General features: G+C 42.7%; 1 protein-coding gene across 1 annotated transcript in view; it reads right to left on the reverse strand.

Moving 5' to 3' along the window:
* c1qtnf2 (C1q and TNF related 2) overlaps positions 1-15,471 on the reverse strand; it is a 40,100-nt gene that overhangs the window by 14,526 nt on the left and 10,103 nt on the right. The window contains exon 2 of the mRNA XM_068043366.1: positions 2,628-2,876. Within this exon, the coding sequence (XP_067899467.1) occupies positions 2,628-2,871 (244 nt within the window). The 5' untranslated portion in view covers positions 2,872-2,876. The remainder of the gene's footprint in view (positions 1-2,627; positions 2,877-15,471) is intronic.

Raw genomic sequence — 15,471 nt, forward strand, 5'->3', positions numbered from 1 at the left:
TTCAGGGGAGGAAATCTGCTGTCCTTACCTGATCTGGCTTACTTGTGACTCCAGATCCGCAGCAATGTGGTTAACTCATAACTGCCCTCTGAAATGGCCTAGCAAGCCACTCAGTTGTATCAAACCACTACAGAAAAAAGCACGGTGGGTGTACCTATATTACATGGACTGCAGCGGTTCAAGAAGGCTCACCACCATCTTCAAGGGCAATTACAGATGGGCAACAAATGCTGGCCTTACCTGTGACACTGACATCCAAAGAATTAATTTAAAAAATGAGTGTCAACAGTGAATGTTGGCAAGCTGTAGAGGGCAGTTCAGGTAAGCTTAATCCTGTCCACACATGTGCATTTTCTGGTAGGAATCATCAGATAACTAATTAGGAGCATGACCCCTCACCTTATATTTCTTCTTGTGAGGCTGGGCCTCTAAGGCCCACTGTAACACTCTGATTCTCACCCCAACATCTCAGATCAGTATTTACCATGGATTGAATGAGACCTTCCTCATCTATTTCTCACTAAGACATTGAGTGAAACATTTACCAACTAGGCCATTGGGAAAGGTTTTTAAAAAAAATCTTTCTAATTAATGATCGGTTGACAGGATTTGTAAACTGCATTTGCTTCTAAACAATCAATACTCTGAGAAACTCTCTTTATCTGGTAAAAGTCACTAATTATGCCTGTGGCATGGTGCTGCATGGATTTAATTTGCTTAACCTATAGTTCTACTATAGTCCCTGTAAAATATATTGCACATATTTCACAGATGAAGATAGCATCAGTTAAAGTTCCTTATGGAATACTGATAATGAGTTTAACCCATGCAGAAAATTACGAAATAAAAACAAGAAATGCTGGAACCACTCAGCAGGTCTGGCAGCATCTGTGGAAAGAGAAGCAGAGTTAACGTTTCGGGTCAGTGACCCTTCTTCATAAAATTACGAATGTGACTTATGAAGTCTATGACATTAACTTCAGATTTAATTTCCTTGATTTTTGATTTAATTACTTGGAATGAAAATAATAACACATTTCATGAAAGGAAATCCTGATTGGTTGATATTTCAAAGGAATATATGCAATAAAATCAGCTCATGCTTCACAATTCAAAATTACATATATTTATTTTGTAATTTTCATCTCTCTAGCTACAGCACAGTAAGGTGTTAACATTTACATATGGATGAAGTAACCTTATTTCCAATTTTCTGTATTCTTTTCTTTTTTCTTTTGGGCCTCCTTATCTCGAGAGACAATGGATATGCGCCTCCCTCTCGGCCTTTCTGGTGGGGTCCAAAGGAGTGCAGGACACGACGTTTGGCACCAGTATGGCTGCAGGAACTGCCGGAAACATGCCAAAGGTGACACATGACCGCCTACGGGGTTCCGTTCCGGATTTTCTGTTAGGGTTTACTCCCTTAGCCTTGGTCTCTCCTGAGACGCCCACAAGGCAGTGGGGTTATTGGGGCCCCTACACAGGTGTAGGATGGTGCCGGTGGGAGGAGGGGATGCAAGGGGGAGGGGTAGAAGGAGGGGGTTAAGGTCTGTGAAAAATTGCCCATGGAAGAAAAACATATAAACTAATGTTCACAATCTAGTAACTGTATCTTAAACAAGAATAAAACAAGAAAATTTAAGGGCAAGTTTAAGGATGTTAAACATCTTTACAAGGCTAATTTTATCATTGCAACATTCCAAGAAATTTTCTCATCTTGCTTTAAATCAAAGTTTGCTTTTTTAAAAGAGCAGAGAATCTATGGACCCATGAGGTCAACCAAATGTCAACAGTCATTTTAGAAAATAATGTTTATTAATGCACTAAACTTGAAGTTTAATATCAATTTGACTTTAATTACCTTAAAATTTAAATTTCTTTAGATGAAGAATTTTGAAAACCTTTTTATTCCAAATATGTACTGACCCTTCATAAGTATTTTATACAAAAAATTCACATACAGTGGACATATTTCACAAAACTTGCAAGTAAATATAGCAAGGGTCATGTATACTTGTGCAGGCGCTAGGCTATTTAGATTGCTCCCTACCAAACTTTCCATGGATAAACACATGGATAATAAACATCACATGGAGGGTAATCTACTCTTTGACTTAATCAGCAGTTGGCTATTTAAATTTTTTTTACAATCTAATTGTGTTGTGGATGTCTTAACCTGACATCCTTGCACCCATCCAAGTATTTTTATTAACAGATAACCTGAGACATCACATCTAGGGCCCTATCATAACCATGAAAATAGAAAAGTTTATAAAACTGCATGTAACCAATATAAAAAAAAATCCATTATAAATGTCATTTACAATGCTCTTTCTAATTCAAGGTTGTTATTTTAAAGGAACTATAAACCTTGCATGATGCTCTTTCTTAGGGGTAGATCTTGACTCTGTGTGATAAAAATGGGTGCTAGTGAATCAGCAGCCAATGGGAAGAGATGTAAAATGGACATCTGACTCTTGTTTTACACTGTCACACAAACTCAGGATTTACGCTTTGTGTTTAATGTGGAGTGTTCAACAGGACCTATATAATCACATGTGTGAGGTAACACTGCTATTGACAACCATTATTGTCAGACACTAGAAAAAGTAATGCAATTATTTTACCTTCTTCTCCTTTTTGTCCTTTTTGACTGTCTTTCCCATCTGCTCCATCTTTTCCAGGAAATCCCATTCTTCCAACAGTCCCCGGTGGCCCTGGATAACCTGGAGGTCCAGGAGCCCCTGGAGGACCAGGGGCGCTACAGATAAGCTGGGAAGGATCGATTGTAATGGATGACTTTCGACTTTTTGGACGTTGATGGGCAGCATGGGATGTAAAGCAGACAATGAGAACCAGCCACAGCATCATCAAATCTAGGAAAGAAAGTTAATATGTGTTATCGTTTAATGGCTTTGGGCAGCTTTTCATTGAACTCTGTGTCTGAAACCATTTACCCTCCCTCTGACAATCTCTTAGTTCAAAATTATGCTGCGGATGAATCTGTAGTGGGTAGTTTGTGAAACCTACAAAAGCCCATAAAATTCTCCTTTTCTTTCTTCCTTCCTAAGCTTGCCACTCATGCTGGGGTACAGTCCCACAGACACACATTGAGCTGGATTTTGTGCTGGAAGCAGGGTTCCCAGCACCGGGCCAAAAAGGCGGGAGAAACCCTGCCTCTGCCTTTTCATGACCCCCTGAAGACTTTAAAGGGACAGGGATCCTGCCTCCAGGAGCTGCCAGCCAATCAGAGGGTTGACAGCTTAGCAGTATCGGTAGTGCCATCAGGAGCGCTGACCACTGCCGGTACTGCAGAGGCCTCAGACTCAGAGGTGGAACACTGGAACAGAGGTAGGTGAGGCGGGGTCGCCGGGACCAGTCCGGAAGGTCCTGGCGAGCAGGGTGGGAGGGTGGTCGTTCAGTCCGGAGAAGGGGGGGTCCCGAGGGGTAAAGTGGTTCCCGGCAGGGGTCCCCTGTAGGCCACAAATTGCGTCCCCCCAAGACCACAAGGAGGGCGCCTCATCTTACAAGGTGTCCTCCCCGTGCGGCGGAGGCCCCCCTGCCCCACCACCGCTGGTAAAATCCCAGCAACGGCAGGAAGAGGCCCTTAATTGGCCATTAATAGGCCACTTAAGGGCCTCAATTGGCCTCTGGGCGGGAAGGCCATCGTCAGCCTATCCCATCCCTGACTCATGATAAGCATCTCCCTTCTCTCTGTGGCCTCCTTGTCTTGAGAGACAATGGGTAAGCGCCTAGAGGTGGTCAGTGGTTTGTGGAGCAGCGCCTGGAGTGGCTATAAAGGCCAATTCTAGAGTGACAGACTCTTCCACAGGTGCTGAAGATAAAATTGGTTGTTGGGGCTGTTAGACAGTTGGCTCCCTCCTTGAGCTTCTGTCATTTTTCCTGCCAACTGCTAAGCCTCTTCAACTTGCCACTCTTTAGCCCCACCTTTATGGCTGTCCGCCAGCTCTGGCGATCACTGGCAACTAACTCCCACGACTTGTGATCAATGTCACAGGACTTCATGTCGCCTTTGCAGACGTTTTTAAAGTGGAGACATGGATGGCCGGTGGGTCTGATACCAGTGACGAGCTCGCTGTACGATGCATCCTTGGGGATACTGCCAACTTCCATGTGGCTCACATGGCCAAGCCATCTCAAGCACCACTGGCTCAGTAGGGTGTATATGCTGGGGATGTTGGCTGCCTCGCGGACTTCTGCATTGGAGATATGGCCCTGCCACCTGATGCCAAGGATTCTCCGGACGCAGTGAAGATGGAATGAGTAGAAACGTCGCTCTTGGTTGACATACGTTGTCCAGGCCTCGCTGCTGTAGAGCAAGGTACTGAGGACACAGGCTTGATACACTCGGACTTTTGTGTTCCTTGTCAGTGCGCCATTTTCCCACACTCTCTTGGCCAGTCTGGACATAGCAGTGGAAGCCTTTCCCATGCGCTTGTTGATTTCTGCATCGAGAGACAGGTTACTGGTGATAGTTAAGCCTAGGTAGGTGAACTCTTGAACCACTTCCAGAGCGTGGTCACTGATATTGATGGATGGAGCATTTCTGACGTCCTGTCCCATGATGTTTGTTTTCTTGAGGCTGATGGTTAGGCCAAATTCGTTGCAGGCAGCCGCAATCCTGTTGATGAGTCTCTGCAGACACTCTTCTGTGTGAGATGTTAATACAGCATCGTCAGCAAAGAGGAGTTCCCTGATGAGGACCTTCCATACTTTGGTCTTCGCTCGAAGACGGGAAAGGTTGAACAACCTGCCATCTGATCTTGTGTGGAGGAAAATTCCTTCTTCTGAAGACTTGAACGCATGTGAGAGCAGCAGGGAGAAGAAGATCCCAAACAGTGTAGGTGCGAGAACTCAGCCCTGTTTCACACCACTCAGGATAGGAAAGGGGTCTGATGAGGCGCCGCTATGCTGAATTGTGCCTTTCATATTGTCATGGAATGAGATGATGATACTTAGTAGCTTTGGTGGACATCCGATCTTTGCTAGTAGTCTGAAGAGACCATGTCTGCTGACGAGGTCAAAAGCTTTGGTGAGATCTATGAAAGCAACGTAGAGGGGCATCTGTTGTTCACGGCATTTCTCCTGTAGCTGGCGAAGGGAGAACAGCATGTCAATGGTGGATCTCTCTGCTCGAAAGCCGCACTCTGCCTCAGGGTAGACACGCTCGGCCAGCTTCTGGACTCTGTTTAAAACGACTCGAGCGAAGACTTTCCCCACTGTGCTAAGCAGGGAGATTCCACAGTAGTTGTTGCAGTCACCGCGGACACCCTTGTTCTTATAGAGGGTGATGATATTGGCATCGTGCATGTCCTCTGGTACTGTTCCCTCATCCCAGCACAGACAAAGCAGTTCATGGAGTGCTGAGAGTATAGCAGTCTTGGCACTCTTGATTATTTCAGGGGTAATGCCGTCCTTTCCAGGGGCTTTTCCACTGGCTAGAGAATCAATGGCATCACTGAGTTCCAATATTGTTGGCTGTTCGTCCAGCTTATCCATGACTGGCAGAGACTGGGCTGCATTGAGGGCGGTATCAGTGACAACATTTTCCCTGGAGTACAGTTCTAGGTAGTGCTCCACCCAGCAGTCCATTTGTTTGCGTTGGTCAGTGATCGTGTCCCATAGATCGTGTTCATAGATCTCACCAAAGATTTAGACTTGAGGGGGGCGATCTTCTTGATGGTTGGCCCAAAAGCTCTCTTAACACCATCATACATTCTTCTGATGTTTCCGGTGTCGGAGGCCAACTGAATACGACTGCATGGGTGTTGCCAGTAGGCACTTGCACAGTGCCTGGCTGTGGGAGTGGGAAATGTGGGCAAATTTCGCTCTCTACTTCAGGATTAGAAACAGCATTTATTACGTTCCTTACTCCACAGCAATGTTCCCTCTAATTCTTCTTTGTTATGCAAGGTCTGTTTAATGCACTGCACAGTTCATTCAAGATTGCTGCATGGCCAAGCATACAGAATCACAGAAATAAAAGCAAAATACTGCGGATGCTGGAAATCTGAAACAAAAACAAGAAATGCTGGAATCACTCAGCAGGTCTGGCAGCATCTGTGGAAAGAGAAGCAGAGTTAACGTTTCGGGTTAGTGACCCTTCTTCGGAATTGTGCCTTCCGAAGAAGGGTCACTAACCCGAAACGTTAACTCTGCTTCTCTTTCCACAGATGCTGCCAGACCTGCTGAGTGATTCCAGCATTTCTTGTTTTTGTTTCATACAGAATCACAGAACTGTTACAGTGCAGAAGGAGGCCATTCAGCCCAATGTGTCTGCACCGGCTCTCTGAAAGAGCAAATTCCCTCAGTTCCATTCCCCTGCCTTCTCCCCATAACCCTGCACATTCTTCCTTTTCATATAACTGTCTAATTCCCTTTTGAATGCTTCAGTTGAACCTGCCTCCACCACATTCTCAGGCAGTGCATTCCAGACCTTAACCACTTGTTGCGTGAAAAAGATTTTCTTCATGTTACTTTTGCTTCTCTTACCAAATACTTTAAATCTGTGCCCTCTCGTTCCCGATCCTTTCACGAGTGGGAACAGTTTCTTTCTATCTATTCTGTCGAGACTCTTCATGATTTTGAATACCTCTATCAAATCCCCTCTCAGCCTTCTCTTCTCCAAGGAAAACGGTCCTAACTTCTCCAATCTATCTTCATAACTGAAATTCCTCATCCCTGGAACCATTCTCATGAATATTTTCTGTACTTTCTCCAATGCCCGCACATCTTTCCTAAACAGCAGCACCCAGAACTGGACGCAATGCTCCAGCTGAGGCCGAACTAGTGTCTCATACAAGTTCAACATAACTTCCTTGCTCTTGTACTCTATGCCCCTATTAACAAAGCCCCGGATACTGTATGCTTTATTAACCGCTCTCTCAACCTGCCCTGCCACCTTCAATGACTTATGCACATATACACCAAGGTCCCTCTGCTCCTGCACCCCCTTTAGAATTATACCCTTTATTTTATATTGTCTCTCCATGTCCTTCCTACCAAAATGAATCACTTCACATTTCTCTGCATTGAACTTCATCTGCCATCTGTCTGCCCATTCCACCAACTTGTCTATGTCCTTTTGAAGTTCTACACTATCCTCCTCACAATGCTTCCAAGTTTCATATCATCTGCAAACCTTGAAATTGTGCCTTGTACACCAAGGTCTAGGTCATTAATATATATCAGGAAAAGCAAGGGTCTGGAAAAACATCCATTAACCATACTCTTTGTTTCCTATCACTCAGCCAATTTTGTATCCATGTTGCTACCGTCCCTTTTATTCCATGAGCTGCAAGTTTGCTCACAAGTCTGTTGTGTGGCACTGTATCAAACGCCTTTTGAAAGTCCATATACACCACATCAACATTGTCCTCATCAACCCTCTCCGTTACCTCCTCATAAACTCCAGCAAGTTAGTTAAACATGATTTTCCCTTAAGGACTTCATGCTGGCTTTCCTTAATTAACTCGTATTTGTCCATATGACTATTGATTTTGTCCTGAATTATTTTTTCTAGAAGTTTTCCCACCACCAAAGTTAAACTGACTGGCCTGTAGTTGCTGGGCTTATCTTTACACCCTTTTTTGAACAAGGGTGTAACATTTGCAATTCTCCTATCCTCTGGCACCACCCCCGAGTCTAAGGAAGACTGAAAAATTATGGCCAGTGCCTCTGTGATTTCTACCCTCACTTCCCTCAGTATCCTTGGATGCATCGCATCTGGTCCTGGTACCTTATCCACTTTAAGTACAGACAGCCTATCTAATAATTCCTCTTTATCAATTTTAAACCCCTCTAGTGTCTGACTTACCTCCTCTTTCAACATTACCTGTGTTGCATCTTCTTCCTTGGTAAAGACAGATGCAAAGTATTCATTTAATACCTCAACTATGCCCTCTGCCTCCATGTGTAAATCCTCTTTACGGTCCCTAATCGGCCCCACTCCTCCTTTTATCACCCTTTTACTATTTATATGCCTGTAGAAAACTTTGGGATTTCCTTTAATGCTAGCTGCCAGTCTCTTTTCATGCCCTCTCTTTGCTTCTCTTATTTGATTTTTCACTTCCCCTCTGGACCTTCTATATTCAGCCTGGTTTTCAATAGTATTTTCTATCTGGCTTCTGTCATAAGTACACTTTTTCTTCTTTATCTTAATCTCTATCTCTTTTGTCATGCAGGGAGCTCTGGATTTGTTTGCCCTATGTTTCCCCTTTGAGGGAACATACCTTGACTGTGCCCGAACTATCTCTTCTTTGAAGATAGCCCACTGTTCATCTACCGGTTTTCCTGCCAACTTTTGACTCCAATTTACATATCTTAGAGGGAACGTTGATTTTGAGTGGCCTGTTTGCCCTGTGTGGTACTTTCCAGATTGCCAATTAAACTGGACGTTGTTTTTAGAACTGAGTCATATAGATGGGAAATCCAAGGTTCAATCTTGATCTTTGTTTAGTCAGCTGGTCCCAGCCATGCTGGCATTATCGGCAACCAGGCAACACTCCCACTGCAGATTTAGAGCCAGTGGCTTCAGTTTGAAAATGCAGCTGTGGGGAAATAGGTAAGAGCAGGTGTGAGCTTGACCGAGGCTTCCCACAGTGGAATAGCCCATCACCACTCACTGTCTAGGTGTACATGTGAAGAATATGTACATAGGCAAGCTAACAAAGGGTGGAGGGAATCCAAAGAACCACAGGAGCAATTTTACAATTGGGCTCTACCAATGATGAGCAGTACTCACGGTGACCGCCAGACAGGAAATCGTAGGGTCACAAGGCCTGATTTTCCATCCATTCCTCTCTGCTTTCTGTCCTTTACCTGGTTTATCCCTCTTTCCTTTTTTGTATAACATTTGTAACCCTCTAGTCCTATAGCACAACTCCCATATCGAAGGAAGATTGGAAAACTGTGGTCAGAGCCTTTTATTTCCACCCTTACTTCCCTTAGCAAGCTAGGAAGCATCCCATCTGCACCAGGTGACTTTTCTACTTTGAGCATTGCCAAATCCCTTCTCTAAATAGGTCTATACTAACCAATCTGCAAGAAGACAGATCCCAACAAAAAACTGAAATAAAAGAAGGCAGAATAAAACTGGGAAAAAATGTTGAGTCTTGCCAAGTAGCTCCAAAGACTGTTTCTAAGCTATGCAGACCAAGGGAAGTTGAATCCCCATGTGGTCTGATCTCAGCTGGAACAGAAGTAAGGATAACATAATTAGTCGCATGCTCCTTGTTATAGAGAAAAAATTGGTCCGGGTTCCTGCTTCTGTGATTTACAAAGCTCACACATGATTAATGATCACTTGGGCAAGTGACAGGGTACCAGACAGTGACTGCCACCTGTTGAACTCTATCACACTAAAGAAATGAATATCTCAGGAGAGGAAGGAGAAGGAGGAAACTGGAGATAAAGAAAAAATAGGGAAAGCTGCATGTACTTCTGAAAGCCAATGAGAATTCTCAGTATTGTGTCTTGGAGATGGCTAACACGGGCTGAATCAGGTGGGTGGAGGACAACATTTTAAACTCTTTCTGAGGATAAACAAAATTCGTCCAACATCCTCTGCTGAATCATTCACCATGACCAGTAGTAAATTCCACAAATTAATTAGCTTTCTATTTACATGACTGTAGTTATACAAACAACAAAGAACAGTACAGCACAGGAACAGGCCATTCGGCCCTCCAAACCTGTGCCGATCTTGATGCTTATATCGCTTAATTCTGTGACTTCTGCACCTTGGCCACACAACTGCCACCTTTGCAATCAATTATCTGGCTCAAGTAAATAAAGTAAACATGAATGAAGAATGAATGAATGTTGTTTGCATTCAGAAATATTGTACAAATAAGCAATGCAATCTCCATCACATCATAGATTACCTTTGCATATTGAATTCCTTAAAGTTGATGCAGATCACATTTTGAGAGTAAGTCATTACTAGTATGTATTCAGTTAAGCACACAGCATACTTTTGGAAATAAAATTTGTTTCACTTGGAGTACTTGCTGCTCTTCTTTACAGTAATGAATGAAACACAAAGAATGCACAATGAAAACTTCAAATACCTCCTTGCTACTTTAGTGACTGTGCTTAGAGCAATGTCAGTAAAATCAGCAGGCACTTGGAACAACCCTGTGGGGAAAAAAAAATCAAGCCTGTTGTAATGTCTACTACCATAGGATGGATAGTCAGACTCATTGAAACAGTGTTAGGTCTGGACCTGTCACAGACATGCAGAGATCTCTATGGTGCTCTTCCTACTCAATTTGAGTCGTCTCACATGCCTCTTTTAGAGAAAGCAAGGTCATTCTTCCTTGGGCAGTAAATCCTTCCATCTATATCAGTTCATGTTCTATTGTGGAACCTCTGGAATGCCAGATACATTATTGATGCTAATATGTTGTAAAATAGCAAGGCCACGGGCAGCGATTGTATGTGCATTTATTTCAGCTTTTATCAGCTAAAATCCCCATGTAGCAGAAAATCATTCTAGTTTTTGATTAAATTTGCTCCTAATTATTTGCCAAAAATTATTGATTTCAAAAACATGGAACGGCAATCACAGATTTGGACCTTCCTTCTCAGTTTGAGCCTCCTCATACACTGCCTGTCATCAAAGAAACATACAGAAAAATAAAAACTGTTAAAAATTGTATTTCTGCCTGAAATCCAGTTTTGATGAAAGCTTAAGTTGAGATTTAGCTGATACCTGAATGATGTGCCCTTGATGTCCTGACTAATTAACATCACCATTTATATAGCACCTTTAAAATCTCACGACATCGCAAAGTCCTTTACAAAGAAGTAGTTTTAAACCGTAGTCACTGGTGTAATGTAGCCAGTTAACATGGCAGCCAGTTTAAAAAAAGCAAATTCCTACAACCAGCTATGAGATAACTGCCAGATAATCTGTTTTATTGATGCTGTTTCAGGAATAAATATTGATCAGGACATGTGGAGCATTTTCCTATTAAAGGAATTTAAAGTAACATTTGGCCTAACTTTATAATATCACCTCTCAGATTAGTCCTTCCTCAGCTGAAAAGCCTAAGTACCTCCAGTCTTTCCTCTGAACTCAGACCCTTTGAACTAGAGATCAACCTCATGGATCCTCTTTCCATGATCTCCAGTGCTTGAATGTGTTCAAGTTCAAAGTAAAGCTACAATCTTCTGACTCAAAGGTGAGAGTGCTGAGTCAACTGAGCTGAGCTAGGATGTTGCCATATATGTCATTAGCCAATAGTTTCAATCAAATTGCAGGCATCAAAAGAGTTGTCTTGAGTACTTAATCTGAATTGATCCAGTGCAACACAAAGAGTAGTAATGAATATGGTTGAGAACTAGCACAGTAGATCTAATAAAGGAAACCTAGAATGATGCAGCTTAGAAAGACAAACTAAGATTACTTGCATATATATATTTGTTCAATCAAAGTATTATTTATCATTTCTGAACAGGGAAATGCTGTGGAGGAGGCACAAAACACACAGACTGCTGGGAAGGCCCAGCAGGCCAAGTCTATTTTTCCTTTCAAAGATACTATCATGGAGGTCATTGCCTAGGAACTTGTATATGGTGCTGGTGTCACACAAGCAAGAAGAGAGGAATAGCTCCAGGTTTGTGTTAATTTCACTCTCATTAATTCTGTGTGAAAATGTGTTTCAGCAAGTGTAAAGCATTGACTGAGTTCTGCCACATACTGTCTACACAGCAACAAGATGCTTAACTATGCAAATGTTATATTGTGTGCTTTTTCTACTTACAGATCTGTCACAACCCTCAGAGCAACAAGCTTCACCACAGTACTCAGAATCATCATCACTTCAAACAACTGCAGCCCAGAGGTGTTTCCTGATTCAGAACCAGAAAAACCACATAAAACATCCTCTGTATAATATGCAATTCCTTTAAGGCAAACCTAAAATCAATTGTGTTCTGTATGATCAGCACCTTTTAACCGATTAGCCCTTTCTTATAGACACCTCCAAACCTTATTATTTAATATTTAAACAGCAGAGGGTCTCTTAGCTATCAGGCTTGATTTGTTGGGCTATTTTAATTTTAATTTTGAATTTGATACCAAGCCACATAAAAACATATTGAGACAGGTGACCAAAAACATGGCCAAAGAGGTAAATTTTAAGGAGCATCTTAAAGGAGGAAAGAGGGATAGTGAGGTGGAGAGGTTTAGGGAGCAAGGCTTTTTCCTTTGTATGAATGGGAAATTTGGAAACATAAACTTAAAAGAGATATGATTAAGGTTCTTAAACTGAAGAAGGGAAATTGCCCAGCTGGATAAGTTGTTTAAGGATGGCACAGTTGGGTTGTGGGGTGAGGGGTGGTTGTAGTGAGGAGACATGAGCATAGAATATATCAGGTAAAGAGTTACATTTGGTGTCAGTATGTATTTCCTTACATATAGAATTATTATCCCTAGAATTCATTACCAAAATGTGGTCAATATGGATTTCCTACAATCCTTTGAAAGTGAGTTTCTGACAGAGGAGGACATTTCAGGTTTTTTCATAAATTACCCACAGAATTTTTTTTACTGTTGTTTTGTCTTTCCCAGTTCCCGTTGTGTAACTGGAGGGGGGAGCTGTGGGTCAATAGTCTATGCCATGACACCAAGGACTGGAAAGTTTGGCTCCCTAGCACTCAGGTTTTCAGTGCTGTGAGTGCCATTTTGTGTCAAGAAATGGAAATGGGCCATGCCAAATGCCATTTTGGTAAAAGCCCAACAAGAGGCTTTACCCACATCAGAAGCAGGCATTAAGCTGTTAACATATGCAAATAAGAGGCCTAATGCCTGCATCTGCTCTATCTTGTAACTCTGGCCTGCATCTGAGGCAGCCAGCACCAGTGCTGATTGGCTCCGGGAAAACCAACGCTAAACAGCACAGAGATCCCAGACCTCACTCCGACCTCCAAGTCCCGTCCCCCCCCCACCCCACTGCGAATTGGGCCCAGGCCCCAACTTCCTAGCCCCACCCCACCATAGGGATCACACTCCGAGGCCTCCCAACAATACTGGAGACCCCCACGATGTTCATTCCCGACCTCCTAGCTCCCCACCTGGATCGCATTCCAGGGCTCAGCCATTCCTCCTCCAGACCCCCGTGATCTTAACCAATCACTTACCTGAATACTGGTGCAGGAACCTGCGCAGGCTCCTACCACTGCACCTTCTATATGATAATGAGATCCAAGGCCCCAAATTCTGAGCTCCTCGAGCCTCCCTATTTAAGCTGTTAGCACTCTGCAGGTGAGGCACCCAAAAATGAACATTGCCAAATTTTCAGGGCCATGTCTTGGTTGGGTGAGCTCAATGGGCTCTTTTATATGTTCATACATGTAAAAAAAATCCTTCGACTATCCTCCAATTATCAGGTGCAGAATGCATGACCCTAAATGAACGTCTCATGTCGTAATTAAATCTTTAAAATCTATTTAACATTTTAGACATGGCTCATAAATAATTAATACAGTGACTATTTTTTCCAATTGCTTCTTGTCCTAATGTTTTAAAAGTGTTACAATCAGGTGAGGAGGGCTCACAAGGTTCCCCTCTTGTCCTTCTCCTTGTTTCATCGCAACAGGGCTTACTGCTTTTAAAACAGTGGATGTGCTTACCACATCAGTGAGTGATTTACCTTTTTCCTTTGTTGTGATTGTAAAAGAACCAATTGGATAGGTTTTCTTGAGTTTAAACAAGAAACAGGTTAGTTAATTGCACTTAAACAAATCTAAACTCGATCTGGATAAAAATAATAAAACTACCCTATACTTTCACTCACACACGCACATGAGAACCATGCACACAAACAGAATACAGAGTGATAAGAAATAGTCTGGTTTGGATTAGAATCCAGAACAAGTAAAAAATAATATAGTCTGTGGGGTCATGTAATTCTGTTGTCTTCTGGCTGAAGTTGTGATCTTGAAGCTGGTAGAAGAGCACTTTGTGGCTGGCCCACCTGGTTCAGGGTGTTTTTTCTTGAAGACAGAGCTTTAGGTGGCTTTCCTCTTGGGGGTCTCTGTCTGTAGTAATGGTAGACTTGGGGGTTCCACTATCACAGATAGGTTTCAAACTTGCAATGTTTTCTGCAGAGAGAGAAGAGAGAGACACACACACAGACCCACTGGGGTCCTGTCTGGTTAGCACTCAAAGCTTGTTTGCTTCAAAATCTCAGGAGCTTGTCCTTTTGCAAAAGACTGCTAGTTTTCCACAGATGGGGAGGAGGTCACATGTTTGTCCAGTGTCCTCGTTTGCAGTTTAATTAGATTCGAGTCTAGGTATTTTCAATTTCTCTCGAATCTCATTGTTTCAATGTTCACCACCCTAGAGGTATTACTCCACTGTTAATGATCCAAGGTCGCTTTGAATGTTTTGCCATTAGATGTGAAGCTGTTATCAGATTCCAAATTCATGAGGCATTGTCCTGGATGCAATCTCATTAGACATGCGTCTCCAATTCGATGTCCTGGAATGTGAGATACTTCAATGCAAATTGTAGTGGCCATCTTGGCTACCAGCTTTTTAAAAGTTAACTGTAGGATCCCAGCTCCTTTTAAAAGTTTAATGTATGTTTCCAACCAATGAATTAAAAATCCTCATTTGGTATGGCATCTTTTCTTAACCAAAGCCACTTACTCTGTTTAGTTAAATGCTCCTCAAAAAAGAAATAACAAATACGTTTTCCCTCTTTGATACATGATGAAGCTTTGCTTCCAACACAGACTCAGCATCACAACATGTAGTGTATTTACCCAGTGAGCCCATCCCTGAACTCATAGAAAAAAAAGTTGGAGCAGGAGTAGGCCATTCGGCCCTTCAAGCCTGTTCTATCATTCATAACAGACTCCCCAATGGCTTAGTAAATGCATTCTGCTCTATGGCTTAGTAGTGTCAAGCCATAGAGATCAGGAAGGTCACAGACTCCATCACAGTCTTTGCTGAATTGGTTGATCACAGCCACGATTATTTGCCGTGTTACAATTAGACTCAGTACCTCCAGGTAAGGGTGAATAAGAAATGAGCTGGGGTTCCCTCTAGTAATCACTTGCTTGCTGTAAATTGTGCAAGAGTAGACACCAGGTGCAGAGAGAGTTGGTTCTGGCTGTTAACGTGTATATGGTCCAACAGTTGGGTAACACTCCCTGTCTAGACTCACATAAAGTATAGTAGCTTTGGTTAATTACTAGTGGGCTCTCAGCACCCATTGGAACTAACCTACAACATTAGCCATTCATTTACAAGAAAGCAGGGGAAGTAAGAGGTGGGTTGGGGGGCGGTGGAAATAAAATGAAATAACAGGACTGCTGTAACAGTGTACATAGATGTTAATGATTTACAGTACATTGGATTGCAATAGTTCCAAAATACTGCTGACACAACCCACAAGAAATTTGGCAGTGGTGACAGTTTTTAAGGAAATTCCTTAT

Source organism: Heterodontus francisci, chromosome 12 (assembly GCF_036365525.1).
Source record: "Heterodontus francisci isolate sHetFra1 chromosome 12, sHetFra1.hap1, whole genome shotgun sequence".
In the NCBI taxonomy this organism is placed as follows: domain Eukaryota; kingdom Metazoa; phylum Chordata; class Chondrichthyes; order Heterodontiformes; family Heterodontidae; genus Heterodontus; species Heterodontus francisci.